The 14,374-nt window shown below is 44.4% G+C and overlaps 1 protein-coding gene across 1 annotated transcript in view; it reads right to left on the bottom strand.

Annotated features, from left to right (window-relative positions):
* Positions 1 to 2,621: 2,621 nt before the first annotated feature.
* CKMT2 (creatine kinase, mitochondrial 2) overlaps positions 2,622 to 14,374 on the bottom strand; it is a 28,939-nt gene continuing 17,186 nt past the window's right edge. The window contains exons 2-10 of the mRNA XM_077139288.1: positions 13,306 to 13,477; positions 11,663 to 11,861; positions 10,272 to 10,367; positions 9,530 to 9,751; positions 8,104 to 8,189; positions 7,190 to 7,313; positions 6,421 to 6,555; positions 5,092 to 5,217; positions 2,622 to 2,879 (exon numbers count right to left, since the gene is read on the bottom strand). Of these exons, the coding sequence (XP_076995403.1) occupies positions 2,760 to 2,879; positions 5,092 to 5,217; positions 6,421 to 6,555; positions 7,190 to 7,313; positions 8,104 to 8,189; positions 9,530 to 9,751; positions 10,272 to 10,367; positions 11,663 to 11,861; positions 13,306 to 13,457 (1,260 nt within the window). The 5' untranslated portion in view covers positions 13,458 to 13,477 and the 3' untranslated portion in view covers positions 2,622 to 2,759. The remainder of the gene's footprint in view (positions 2,880 to 5,091; positions 5,218 to 6,420; positions 6,556 to 7,189; positions 7,314 to 8,103; positions 8,190 to 9,529; positions 9,752 to 10,271; positions 10,368 to 11,662; positions 11,862 to 13,305; positions 13,478 to 14,374) is intronic.

Raw genomic sequence — 14,374 nt, forward strand, 5'->3', positions numbered from 1 at the left:
TGATATGTGTTGACTTTTTATATCAGTAGCCATATATTTTTGTTAGTGCCTGTGTTTCATCTTCTAAACAAAATGAAATGTTAATATATGCTTCTGATCTCTTTAGCTCGTTTATGCTGTGTTTCGTTAGCTTTATGAATCTGTCTTCATTTGCCACTTAGCTCATAAGGCCTTTCAAAACAGGGCCCACCTGTCCTGTTGCTTTGCCTTATAGAATGATGTTAAGGGATATTCAGAGACCAGATTATTACAACATTATAATAATGATTTCCTTACTTGTATTCTTTACTCAGCAAACTTACATGGTAGTTAGTGTGTTGAACACTTCTAAGTGAACTTTACAAATATCAATTAATTTTATCCTCCCAATGGGCCTATAAGGTATGTGTTATCGTTATTCTCATTTTATAGAGAAGAAACTAAGGAACCTAAAGACTAGTCACCCAGAATCACAGAGTGGGGGAGTCGGGCCTTGCACCCAGGCCATGCGGCTATAGAGTTGACACACTTAGCCAGGACCCCCGTCTTCTCTCCCCAGGACCACTGTGTACTCAGTGAAAGTTGGCCACTGCCTGAGGTTGTGATTCCGCCTTTGTTTTCAGTCCCTGGTTGGGGACAGCCCTCCTCCCCCTGTCCACCCCATACAGTATTTTGCTTGGTGTCTTAAATGATGGGTGTGGATTTCTTCTAGATTTCTACCACATACCAGTTTGTCACTTGAACGATCATGTGGTAGTTAGATTCAGTTGTCAGCTTGGCCAGGTGAAGGTGCCTAGTTCTCTTGCTGTGGGCATGAGCCAAGGGTACGTGAACCTCATCTGTTGCTGATTACATGTGCAGTCAGCTAGGAGGATGTTTGATGTTTGATTTAATTGGCTGGTGCTTAAATGAGAGTGCTCCATGCAGCACAGCCCAAGCAGCTCAGCATACCTCATCTCGGCACTCGCAGCTCAGCCCGGGCCTTTGGAGATGCAGAAAGGAATCACCCTGGGGAAAGTTGTTGGAACCCGGAGGCCTGGAGAGAAGGCCAGCAGAGATCACCCTGAGCCTTCCCACGTAAGAAAGAACCTCAGATGAAAGTTAGCTGCCTTTCCTCTGAAGAACTAATGAAACAAATCCCCTTTCATTAAAAGTCAATCCGTCTCTGGTCTGTTGCATTCCAGCAGCAAGCAAACTAGAACAGATAGATATGACTGATAGCCTATTTGTATCAATACGAGTGTATTCTGCTTATAGTTTCTTTTTCTCAGCATAGCAAGAGGGAACCCAAATGCTTATATTACAGAAGGGATTAATTTAACCTTAGTACCAGTGGCACGCACTTACTTATAGGATGTCAGATTTGGTATCAACCCTATTCACCAGACTCATAATATTTGTCCCTTGAGTGGGCAGCAGTTACACTTGTTGCTTGTTACTGGCTGCTCCCACCTCTTCTATCATGTCCCTTCAGGTTACAGACATCAGAGGATGCATGAAAAAGAATAATGAGAATTGAGATAAGGACATGCATGCTAAGGGACGAATTCACCATTTGAATTAGGCTAAAAACATTTCAGCATTACAACCATAAAGTTTTGGATTGCTTTTAAGAGATTGAACAGACAGTCACATATGACAATAGAGTGCCAACCCATAAATTCTGCAGCATCCAGTCCAGGAAGCCAAACCACAGCCTCTGCAGCCATCAGCCTGGAATGGTCAGGACTTGGTCAATGACTGAGTTTCCTTAGTTTTTGCCCCCTACATTTTGCCCTGGTCTCTGGCTCAACCAGAGAAAGCCAAATATGCTCTCCAAACCAATCCCCAATTTATCTCACTTCTAGTTAGCTTGCCTCCAGCTTCCTTATGCCTACAGCCTCCAAATAGAGCATAACTGTAGTCTTCCCTTTGTTTCAGTGTAAAGCTTTCCCATTCCCCTGCCTGGCTTTGAGTCTCTGCCAAATGCAGGTCATATGACTGATTCCTTTGCTATAGCAATCCCTGAATAAATAACCTCTATTGCTTCTCATTTTGGTGGTCTTTATTTCCACACTTCAAAGAGAATCAAGCCTCCTCTTGCTCTATTTTTCTGAAAATTGATTATATTATATTAGTTCCTCATTTTCCAATGGTTTCCACATAGGATTTGTTAAATGCTTGACTATAGTTGAATCTAGATGGAGAAGAGTTATCTAGATTTGCGTATAGATGGTCTTACAAATGTTAGTTCTATCATTGCCTTAATATATTGTTGCCTCCTCTTACTTGTAATTAGATATTTTCAAACTGGTTTGCATTTCTTCATAGCATTAAAAAATCAGGGAACTGCAAGATATGGACTATGGCTAACAGCAGTATCTTACTATTCTTTCATCAGCAGTAACAAGTACACCACACCAATACTAGGGGTCAATAATAGGGGAATATAAAGAGCATGGGATGTTTGGGGGTTCCTTTTTATGTCTATCAGTTATTTTATTTTGGGGGGCAATGAAAATGGTCTAAAACTGAGTGTGATGATGATGGCACAACTAAGTGATGACACTGTGAGACACTGATTGTATACACTGGATGGATTATATAGTGTGTGAATATATCTCATTAAAATTTGCAGTTAAAAAATCAAGGAAACAAACAGCAACATTAAGGAGAATTTTATTGTAAAGATAGGACTATAATTTTATATTTTACAAGTTTACAAAAATTCTCAGTATAGAGATTTCTTATTGTCTGACATACCAGCAGACAGATTACTTATAAATTGGGGAAGGAAAAGTTCACTTTCTGCTGAACTGAGGCAGAGGTGGCGGCACCTTAATATCCTGGCCTCTCTCCAACTTCTTTTCACAATCCACCAGGTAATTAACTCCATCGATGACAATCTGAACAAGCTCAACCTTTGACAGGGAGAAAGACAAATGATTAAATTGCAGAGAAGGCACATACAGGGCATTGATAAACAGGAACAACACTGGGACAAATGGAAACTTGCCATGTTAGATGGACTTTGTAACAAATACTTCCTTCTCATTATTTCCCTAAGGGGATATGGGAGGAGAGGGTCTGGCGGTTATTATCAGAGATGGAAAGCAGCGATAGACAGGCTTTCTCTCAATCCTTCTTTCACAGAGCTGGGGATACTGCTTCGTGTATGAGAACTTTTCTTATATTTGGAAATCATTAGTTTGCATCTCAGACTCTTTTCCCCCAGATATCACAGGTTGCCTACAAGTAAAACTACAGTGACAGCCTTGTGTTCTTCTCTGGCCTGGCTGTGAATTCTGGCCTGCGGCTTAGCTATCTAAGAACTGAATAGGCCATAGTTCAGCTAATGGCATTTACTCAGTGAATGTCTTTCAGAAAAACTGCTTAAAATAAAATGTTTGGCAATTAAAATCAGGTTTTCATTGCACCAGGCAAGTTTACTATTTAAAGGAAACTTTTAAGGTTATCTTTTAATTGCTCCTTTTTAAAAGTTTGTATTAAAACTTTGGTTTCCAAATATTGGCTTTTCTTAAACTTGAACACATCTACCTATACATTCCTTCCTGGGATCACCTCCCAAATAAATTACTTCCATTGCTCTGAGAAAACCCAAACACACTAAACAACTAGTTAATTCCAGCCAGCACTAAAATGCATGGTAAAATTCCAGAATTAACAGCAAGGATGGAAGGACTCATTGGGTGTTACAGCTTGAACAAAGGTGAGATATGATGGAGTCCAGTCCCCTCTTCACCTCTGTTTATGCTTAAAGAAACTGAGGCCCTGAGATAGGATTGAGTCAGAAAGCTAGTTACTGCAAATCGGGGAAACTCATGATTTCTGTTTCTGTGTACATACTGACTTACCCCAGAGATGGGTCTCTCATTCAGTAGCATGGGACTCTATCTTGGCTTAAACCTTCTGGTAGGAAACTGGGTTATAAGAAAGGGCTCCTGATCTTTAACATAGGGATTCCTTTCCTGTGTTATTCAGAAATAAATTCTATCTGAATAATCAGAGTTGTGACTAGAGTTAGCAAAGGGATGGTCAAACAAAATATCAAATACTCAGGGGAGATTGTAGCTAATGGACTACTTTTATAATGCTATCATTAAAAGGGGCTCGACTCCAGATTTCCTTTATCTACTATACCAAACATTATGGAGTAAATTTCATAAATTACAGTTTTTATAGCTGTTTCTTCCTCAAGTACTTTACCAGAGCTGGTAGCACATGAACTGATTTAATTGTTTTGAGTGCCTCCTCCTTTCTTTTCCTCAGTTTACCAGCAGGGATACCAATGGGCAGTGAAGTATTAAAAAATTGGTGAGGAAGAGGAAAGAGCACCAATAATCCACAGTTTAAATAACCAGCCAGTGAGTTATTAAAAACTTTACACTATAAGAAGAGAATGATTTTCAAATTTATGGTGGACACACTACGCTCAGTGGGACATATTAAGTGGGTATAATGCTTAGGATTCTGGGGCATGCTGCTTGAGTGCTTTTTTATGCCTTCTGTCAGGCACTGCGCAGACCTACATATAATCTATGAATCCTAGTCATCCTACACAGGATTGTATTGTAGGCACAGTCTTATATAGAAACCACTAATGCACACCTTATTTTCCATCTTCAGCAGTAAAAACAAAATTAAAAAAAATACTAAGAGTCTACAGTGAAAATTATAGCATTTGGCCTTCACCAAAGGACATTCAGAAGCAAGATAAAATTCCTCTACTTCTGCCCCTTAAGAGAGATGTCACAGATGTTCTCTGGCTTCCCAGTGATAAGATACTGCTATCATATAACTTAATGAGACTCCTGCTGCTGAAGATTGCTGGAACAGCTCTCAAAAGCAGGTCGGTGACAACAGCCCCATTGTGAATTCCCTTACCTGTCTATAAGTTCTCAGATGACACTGTGCTGACTCTTATGCAGTTATTTCACATGTAAGAAATAAGAGTACAGAGTGAAAAGCTAACGTGACTCATGACTCAATGGGAAAAGACATGGTCTTGAATTTTGTGAATAAGGTAAAACTGTTTAGGTTACTTCTTTATTCCTGCTTTCTTTTAAGCTGGTTTCGTTCATTCACTTTAAGGAAGAGAGAGAGAGATATTACCTCAGATCTACCAATTCGATCTATGTTGGAAATATCATACACATCTGCCACTGCTGCAGTGTCGACACCACCCGTGCCACGCTTCTGGAGTCGTAGGTTCTCCAGGATCTTAGAAAAACGAGGATCCTAGGATAAGAGATAATGCTTATTGTTGTAAGAAGCAAAATGGATTCACTATCACTGGTGTGTTTCACTTAGAAAAACCACACAAGGAAAGATAAGGACAGCTAACATTTGTTAAGCATGCATTTGCTGTGCACCAGGGCACTACACTGGAACTTTTAAACCTTACGTCAAATCTATGAAGTAGGTATTGCTTTCATCCCATTTCACAGAAGAGGAAACTGAGGCTTAGAGGAATTAGCTTATCCACAGTCAGAAGGGAGGAGAGGTGAAATGGAACCTGGCTAGCCTGACTGCAGCCTGCTCTTTTTAACTGCTATACTGCTTTTTTGGCATTTGGGTTGCAGCTTTAGTATGCTTATTATTCATCCACATAACAGCTGTCACTGATACAAATGAAATCATGAAGTTCAATCACTTCAAATTATTTTTTATCACTGGAATTTTGAACAACAAAAATTTTCTTGCTAATCTGTTTTGACGGAATGTACATCTTCTAAAAACGTTTTAAAGTCGTTCATTTACTTGGTGTGCTGTGGAGGAAACTACTAGTTGCCCACCAGAATCCTTTTCCATCTCCTTCAGAGCTGGAGCTAAGGAAACAGACACGTGCCACATCCAGGCCTAGACTTTAATTTTTCACATGGGCACACCTGCATGCTTTCTCCCCTTTCCATAAGTGACACGCCAGGCCTGACAACGACCACGCAAATGGAGACAATGCCCTAAGACAGAGGTCGGCTAAGTATGGTGCGCTGACCAGAATCATCAGCATCACCTGGAAACTTGGAAATACAAATTCTGGAGGTGGTAGCCAGCAAAGTGATTTTAGAAATTCTCTAGGTGATTCTGACGTATACTCAAGGTTAGGAGCCATTGCACCAGGAGACCACAAAAAAAATGATACGGAAGGAACCACATGGAGCTAAGCAGAGCAGCCTGCCTAACTGGCCTGATTTATTACATGAGAGAGAACTTACACTTCCTATTCTTGAAGCCACCAATTCTTTCTTACAGTTCCGTAAACTTCTATCCTATCTAATACAGCTGTCTTTTGAGGAAAGCTTAAACTTTCCTCACTATTTTTCTATTATAGATAGAGAAAGGAGTGGTTACGGAATGGCCAGTGATGTTTCCTCCCTTTATGCAGCCAGGTCTGAGCTGATCCTCGTGGGATCCAGCAGGGGTGCTGGTCAAATGACACACCTTGCTGAGCTTTGGTATTTTAACGTGGACACCAGCTCGTAGTCCTGTTCCGAGGTTGGAGGGGCAAGTCAGGATGTATCCTAGGCGCTCATTCCACATGAACTCCCAGCCCCGTTCCTGGATTAACCGTTCTACCTACAAGGAGAACAACAATGAACAAACATCACAATTCTCGAGTAACGATTCATTCAGCACATGCCAAACATCAGGGTGAGACCACATGTGAAATTCAGGTAAATTTACAGTAATTCTTTAATAGAAAATGACACCTATCAGACTATTAGAATGTTAGAATTAAGTCAGATGAATGAGGTGAAGCACTGAACACAGTACCTAACACCTACTAAGCACTAAATAAATGTCAGTTGTTGCTATTATTTTCCATGCCAGGACTGTAGGATAATATAGGAATCCTCAGTAGATAAATCTGCGGTTAAATTAGTTATAAATACAGCGTTATACTATATTGTATCTAAACTTAGACTAGCCAAGAGAGCAATTTTAAATAAATCAGAAAAATATTTAACGATCCACAAACTCCCGCGAACCATTCTGGACTGGGGAGGGAAGCAGAAGGGCTTGCTAATTAACAAGGGAAAGTCATCTATTTTCTCAAGCACTGCCCTGGAAGGTCCACCGCCAAAGAGTGTCCTGATCCCTGGAAAAAAATAAACCCCACCCTGAAGTCACCATAGCACCTTCCTTCAGGAATGAAAAACAGAAAGATTTTATTTTCATAGATATTCAGAGATCTTTGATCACATCTTACTTCTTTTAGCCCCCGACAGAATCGTTCAAACACTCTTTTCATATTGCCTCCTTTTTCCATGGAGATCACCCTGGTGTGGTCCTCCTCATTTATCCAGATGAGAAATGTCTTGTCGAAATTATGCCTAATGAGGAGAGAAATACGGTGGTGAGTGTTCACTGCGTTTGTTTCAATACATGAAAGTCCCTACTAACTCTGGAGCTTGACTGCTTCGTTTCACCTTTCTCGTTTCCTGGAAGGCTGTCATCTCTTGATTGTGCTGAACAAGTACCACAAAATGGTTTTATCTCGACAGAGTGAAGAGTAAGAGCAATTCCAACTCTTAAAGACGTCATATTATTACCCAACAAGAATATAATCCCTTTAGTTCCTCAGGCCAGGATGACAGTAATTACACTATTGCATTTTTGACTTTGACACTAACAAGAGTATTTTGTCTTCTAACAAATCCTGTGGTGCTTTAAAAAAAAAAGGAGTTTTACCCACAGCCCAGGATGTTTGGAGTTTCACATATATTTGCTAGACAGATCCTGCAAATACTCCCCCATCAAGCAGCTGCTCATGAACACTTCTATCTCAGCTCCTTAAGGTACAGTCAGAATAATCTACCCAAGGTACAGGAATCAAAGGAGTCAAATAACATGAAGCTAAATTTTGCCTTAAAAATGCAGTCTTTTCCTCATGCATAATTTATGCAAACCAGCTTACAGTCTTATACATGTTAGAAACATCACAATGCTTAGGTACACACACACACAAAATAAAAAACACGCATACAATTTCTAAATACTTTGTCTTCTCCAGCTGAGCATGCTGTCAACTGCAGTTCACAGCAACTTCAGGTTACGACAAGCCAGGCGATCTGCAGGAGATCCTCTGCACACATTGCAAATGTGAAAATGCTATGTCCATACCAGATTCCCCTGGCATCTGGCCAGTCACGGGCCATCCCGGCACATGTTAGTAAGGGGGACACTGGCTTATCAAACAGAAAGTGGTCCTGCAGGCCAAAAAGGACAAAGCAGAGAGGGAGAGACTGATGAGCTCAGATAGACTGTAAATGCCAGGCAGCCAATTTGCAACTCACTGATAATACTGAGGTTTCTTAGCTAATGGTTTTCACTCTTGGCTGCCCACTAGAATAACATGAGGAACTTAACAATTACGAATGCCCTGTTCCTGCACCCTGAAATTCTGACTTACTTGTTATGGGGTGTGCCCTGGATATCAGGATTATTACAAGCTCTTCAGGTGATTCTTGAAAACCCCTGGCTTAGCCCAAAGGGAACTAACTCCTGAATCACTGTGCAGTTCACCATCAGCTTGTGCAGTGGCAGAGTGTGCAATGAATGAGGGCCCCACCCTCACAGGTCTGTTCTACACAGCTGCCATTCTCTAGAATTCTAGAATTGTGGGTTTATTTTTCCTTTCATTAAAATACTAGAGATGCAAAACAATGCTCCATAAATAAAAATACCCACCACTAATTTAATGTTCCCTACATGTGAGGCTCTGTGCTAAGCACTTTTATACTGTTTCCCTTTATTCACATAGAAAACCCTATGAGATAAGTGTATTTTTTTTCCACAGGTGAAGAAAACTGAGATTCAGAGAGATAAAGTGACCTATCCAGTATCACACAGCTGGTAAATGGCATTGAAACCTAACTCCCAGAATGGTTCCTTTAACCACTGATATGTTTGTTACCCCACACATCAAAATCGATGCCAAGAGACTGACATTTTTCTTGTGCGCCCACTACTCTTTCTCATGTGGATATATGCTTACTCTGCGATGAGATACACAGATACCATATATTTGAATTGATTACACTGAGGTATGAAATCCAAAGGATATGGGGAGAGGAGTCCTTATACAATTCCCAAGAAGAGGGAAAGGTGGGCCCCTTGAGCCACCTCAAGGTGTCCCTTATGCTGGAAACCTGCAGTGGTGAGCTGGGGCAGAAGAGGGCAGGCTAATGGGCTGACCTGACGGTCAAATACATGTTGGCCCATATGATTTGTAAATGTAGTATGTTTTGCAACACTCACATTTTCTGAAATGACACGAATTTGATTTTGTTTTTCCCTGAAGTTTCGTTCTAAGTTCCCTTTGAAAAGGCTGTCCTGTTTTAGACGTGCTAAGGGGAATACAAATCCAATTTATGACCTTGCTGAATGAGGCTTCCTGAGGCCTGACTGAACCTGCTGAGCCCTCGGGCTGAGCCGCAGGGGCAGGGTCCCCCAAGCCACCCCCAGGCAGGGGCTGGAGCGCAGGGCGAGCCGGCGCCGCGAGGTCCCCGCAGACCCCAGGCCTTCCCTGGGCGGCGTGGCCACTCACGTCGATGAGCCGCTGCTGGTCCTGCTCCGTCATCTCGGACAGCTTGTAGTAGCGGCCGGCCAGGTCCCCCTTGAGGCCCTCCAGGGCTGTGATGGCCACGTTCTCCACCTCCCTCCGCTCCGCCCGGCTGCAGGCGGGGGGCAGGCTCAGCCCGCGGATGCTGCGGCCCGTGCGCACCCGCGACGACAGCACGTAGCGCTCGTCAAACTGGCCCTGGGTGATCTGCGAGCCGGGAGAAGGGTGAGTGCGGCCCCGCCCCGGGAGCCCCGGCCCAGAAGCCCCGCCCCCGGCCCAGAGCCCCGCCCCGGGGGCCCCGCTCCCGGCCCACAGCCCCGCCCTGGGAGCCCCGCCCCGGGGGTTCCAGGCGCGTTTACAGAACCAGCTTTCTGGGCAGATTCGGGAAGTCTGGGGAGAGGGCCTTTAAGGCAAGTAAAGGGCAGAGGTCTTTCTACAGTGCGGTCTGGAACCCTTTCCCCACACCCATGGTTTGGGAAGAAAAAAGGAATTGTTTAGGAAAGGTTTCAAGTTTTCAGTGACCAACCCCAACCAGGTGGTTATTAAGGCAGACAAAACGCTGCAACCTCCCTGGCCTGAGGGGTGCACGGAGGGAGGGCGCAGTGTTGGGGCCCACAGGGAGCTTCGGGGAGACAGCTGAACTAGGGGTGGAGCCTTCCACTCAGGCTCCCGCCTCTGCCCGTGTGCTCTGCTAGCCCAGCCTCTTCCTGGACCAGCAGGAGCCTACCTTGGATGCATCCAGGTCAGTGGGGTGCTTCATTGCCCTGGGGTCGTAGCCATTGTGCCTCAGTTTGATGACTGGGTCAAAAAGGTCAGCAAACACCTGCGGGAGGAAATATGCTTGTTTCCTTCGCAGTTTGCCTCCTATTAAAAGGCCCTTCTTTCGCTTGCCCCTCTTGGTCTTAAGAGCCAAAGTTGAAACTCTCCTTCTCGGAAACTCCCAGTGCAGGAAATGGGCGTGAGGGTGGCTCGGTGGTTTATGCTGCTGCTGCGCGTGATGATGATGGTGATGGTGATGGTGATGAATCTACTACTACTACTAATAATGCAAAGAGGCAGCAGCATATACCAGAGACAAAACTTTGGAGGCATCTTACCTCCTGGGAGAGTCTAGGGCAGCCGAACCCTGCCACCTTACCCTTCTCTCTAGTGAGTCTGTCAAGCTCACTGACCATCAGACTCAGCAAGAATCTCGTGTTTAAGAATTCAAGGGTTTTCCTAGAAGTTTTTGCCTTTGTAGGATAAAAGAAGCTGCCAGATGAAAGCGAAGCTCTTTTGAGGTCAAAAAAAGTAAGATTAGGTCCTCGACTTTAAGCAATGTAATAAAAATGTGGAAAACCCAGGTCCACCAGAAGAAAAGCATACAGCACAGCTGGAGAAAAGGGGACCTCTTACTCTGTGAGGCCAAACTGTCTCATGCCAAATCTGGCTCAAATGAGTATAAGGATAGTTAGAAAAATTAAGACTAGGAGAAGTCACAACAGAGCACCCTGCAGCCTTTGGGAGCTGTGGGAAGGGGAGAGGGCTTTGGGACCAGGGAGCAGCTCTCGTTGGGGGCTCTGGGAGCCTAGAGTTGCACAGTGCTGTATGAATGGGCCACCAGTTCTTTGTTCAAGATGGCCGTCTTCCGCTTCTTGACGGCTGGCCTTCCAGGGCACTGCCTCGAGCCCTGCACAGCCAGAGAGTGCAGAGAGGATGGGACCTGAGGGGGAGCTGGAGATATCTGTCCCTGCCTGGAGGGTGCTCTCTGTGGAGATGAGTCCGCGATGGCTGAGCTCAGCTCTCTGCAGACCATTCTGTCCCGCTGAGCTAAGGATACTGTGATCGTGAGATTTCTCCAAGAGACTTGGTGAAGTTCAGTGCCTGGGCCACAGTGGCTGTCTAATCAGCAATCAACAAGCACAGCAGCAAAGCCTCGTTCCTGGGAAGCTGCAGAAGGCGCTGCCCCAGAAAGCCTTGCAGGTGATTCTGTCACTGAAGCTAGCTCCTCTTTACGGGGCCTCTTCCTGAGAAGGCAGAACGCTAAGCCCGTGGAAGAGGGAAGGACTCTGGGGCCATGAACTTCAACCCTACCCACTGCAGCACCAGCAGCCGGCAGGACCCGGCAGGTAGCTTTACCTCGTAGGACTCCTCGTCGCCAGCCACCATGCCCACGGTCTTAATGAAGGGGTGGCCGGGGTTGTCCACTCCAGTCTGGATACACTGGTCCAGGGTATAGCCGCTGGGGGTCACCCTGTTGCGGAGCTTGGCGTAGATGGCCGGGGTGAGGCACTCCGCCATGCAGTTGTTGTGTTTGCGCAGGTCAGGGTAGTCTGCACTGCGGGGAGGGTGTAGGTTCCAGTGAGCAACACCCGAGGGGAAGGGGCCTGTGAACCGACTTTCTTTCAGCCCATCCTTCCACCAGTCTCTTCCAACAGCAGACACATGGGTGACTGGCTGGAGCTGCCCAGGATAAGCAATCCAGGTTAAAAACATATTTCCATGATCTGCCAGAGAACAGGACCTGACCTTGCCTAAAGAGCCCCGTGATGCTGGCTGCAGGAGCCCATGGATTGTGGCTCATGGAAAGAAGAGATGGAATGAAAATAAGCAGCAAATAAATAGAAATTATATGCAGACCACTATTTTTATATAAACCTAGAAGTTTTAGTAAAATACAACATTCATACTTTTGTCCCTTTGGTGTGCGACACAGAAGGTAGTAACTGTAGGTAGAACTATATAGAAATTCATTTATTTATTTTCTGCTCCCTTTCTATAATGCAGCCCCATAAGAGGAGGGACTTTGCTTCCTTTAGAATAGTGCTTGTCTATTGAAACAGGGACTCAGGAAATATCCGTGGGATGAATACATAGAAAGACATCATATGGGGTGCTGTCTTACCCTAGGATATGTATCGGCTGAAGAATAGAAAGTTCAGGACCACCACAGGCTCAGACGCACGTTATCTTACCTTAGGAATTCCTGAGATAGAGATGGTGGTTGCCAGTGATTCCTTCAGAGATCGTGATTTCCACAAGAGCTGGTAAGTGTCTCTGAGAAACACCTTCCTAGCTTTCAGCTCTCTCATCCACACCTGCCTGTGTGGAATCCCTTAATGCAGGACTCCACTCTCAGCTCCATCCCGGGTATGATGTAACAACCATGGCAAGGTTGCAGCGACTGGAAAAACATGCCCCTCCTCCTCCCCCTGGCACCACTCCTCCACTTCCCATCTGCAATACTTTTTTTTAACATGGGCATGCACCGGGAATCGAACCCGGGTCCTCTGGCATAGCAGGCGAGCATTCTTGCCTGCTGAGCCACCGTGGCCCGCCCTCATCTGCAATACCTTTTAATGCTGAATCTTAAAGTCGGTACTGTAACCACAGTTTCCAGCAGTGAGTGAAGCATGGGTTTGAAATCAGAGTGCCTAGATTTACATTCAACTGCACTAACTGTGGCTTGGGGACTGCTTAATATTTCTAGACTCCATTTTATTACAAAGGAATGCTGAGATGAGTAAAAGATATATTCCACGTAAAGTGCCAAGACACATAATCATTGCCCAACAAAGGTCAGCTATCAGCTGCAAGCTCCCAGGCAGGAAGGGTGATGCTGTACTTTTCTTTTGTTCACATAATGAGATTTCAGAAATGATTATCGATTTGACTTAGTCATCTTCAGAGGCAAAAAGAAGCATACTTGCTTTCAGCTCCCAGCAGGGGAAAGCATATTTCTGGTTGGCATTTGGAATAATTTTAAAGCCAAGAGGACTTACCTTGGAGGGAAGAGCTTATGCTGCTCCCGGGCCTCAGCAAACATGTTCTGCCTGTTCAGCAGGTACCCGGTGGTGAGGGCACTGGTGCCCAAGGTGGCAAACAGCAAAGAAGCATTGCGACCAGTTAGCAACTTGGAGAAAGCACTGGCCATCCTTTCTCTTGGAAGAGAGTCTGGAAAGCAAAAATGCTGGATTAGACAGCTTTACAGGATGACCCTGAACCACAGTATAGAAAAAAACTGCAGGAAATAGCCTGCTTTAAGTTGCCTGATGTCCATGCCATTGTTTCCATTAATATAAGAAAAATAAACAACAACGAAAAAGAGGATTTTCATTTTTGACTATTCGACAGCCAGCTGCTCTTTTGGACTTTGCCACTGCAAAGGAACTAGACCTGAATAGGATGGGTTTCTGGGCTAATAAGAGGTAAGAGGATGCGTCTGAGGACAACCTGCCCAGTCCACTTCCCCCAGATGAGCGTAGAGTAAGAGGCCAGGAGGTTTGTGCTGTCTTTAGAGTGGATGTCCACCCAAGCATCAAGGTCAGAGTGCCAGCAGCTAGGTGGAGGAGCTGACTCTGTGACTCCTCCATGGAACTAGGACCCTTGACGGGGTGGTCCAAGAATGGTAGGTCCCTATCCTCTGGTTCCCAGTAGAGACAGATTCAAATCCTCTCTGAGGAAGGTAACACAGTTTAGGCCCTGCTTTTCAACAGAGTAAGAGCAAGCAACAAGCTCTCAATCAAAGATCACCAAGCGCACAAGGACACATCATGAATGAGTGTCAACAGAAGAAATGACTAGATTAGCCTCCAATGACTGAAGATACTGGAACTGTCTGATAGGAATATAGATTAGCTCTATGTTGAATGTTTTAAAATATAGAATGGAATCACAATAATGATCAAGCAACAAGAGACCAATAAATATGACCAAGCTGATTTGGAAGATAACCAAATTTAACTTCTGGATTTGATATAGCTGAAGATAAAATATATTAACTGGAAGGTATTTCTCAGAAATTAGCCAGAATGAAACAGAGAAATAAGAAAATGGAAAATATGAGGTATA

Source organism: Tamandua tetradactyla, chromosome 21 (genome assembly GCF_023851605.1).
Source record: "Tamandua tetradactyla isolate mTamTet1 chromosome 21, mTamTet1.pri, whole genome shotgun sequence".
Lineage (NCBI taxonomy): Eukaryota > Metazoa > Chordata > Mammalia > Pilosa > Myrmecophagidae > Tamandua > Tamandua tetradactyla.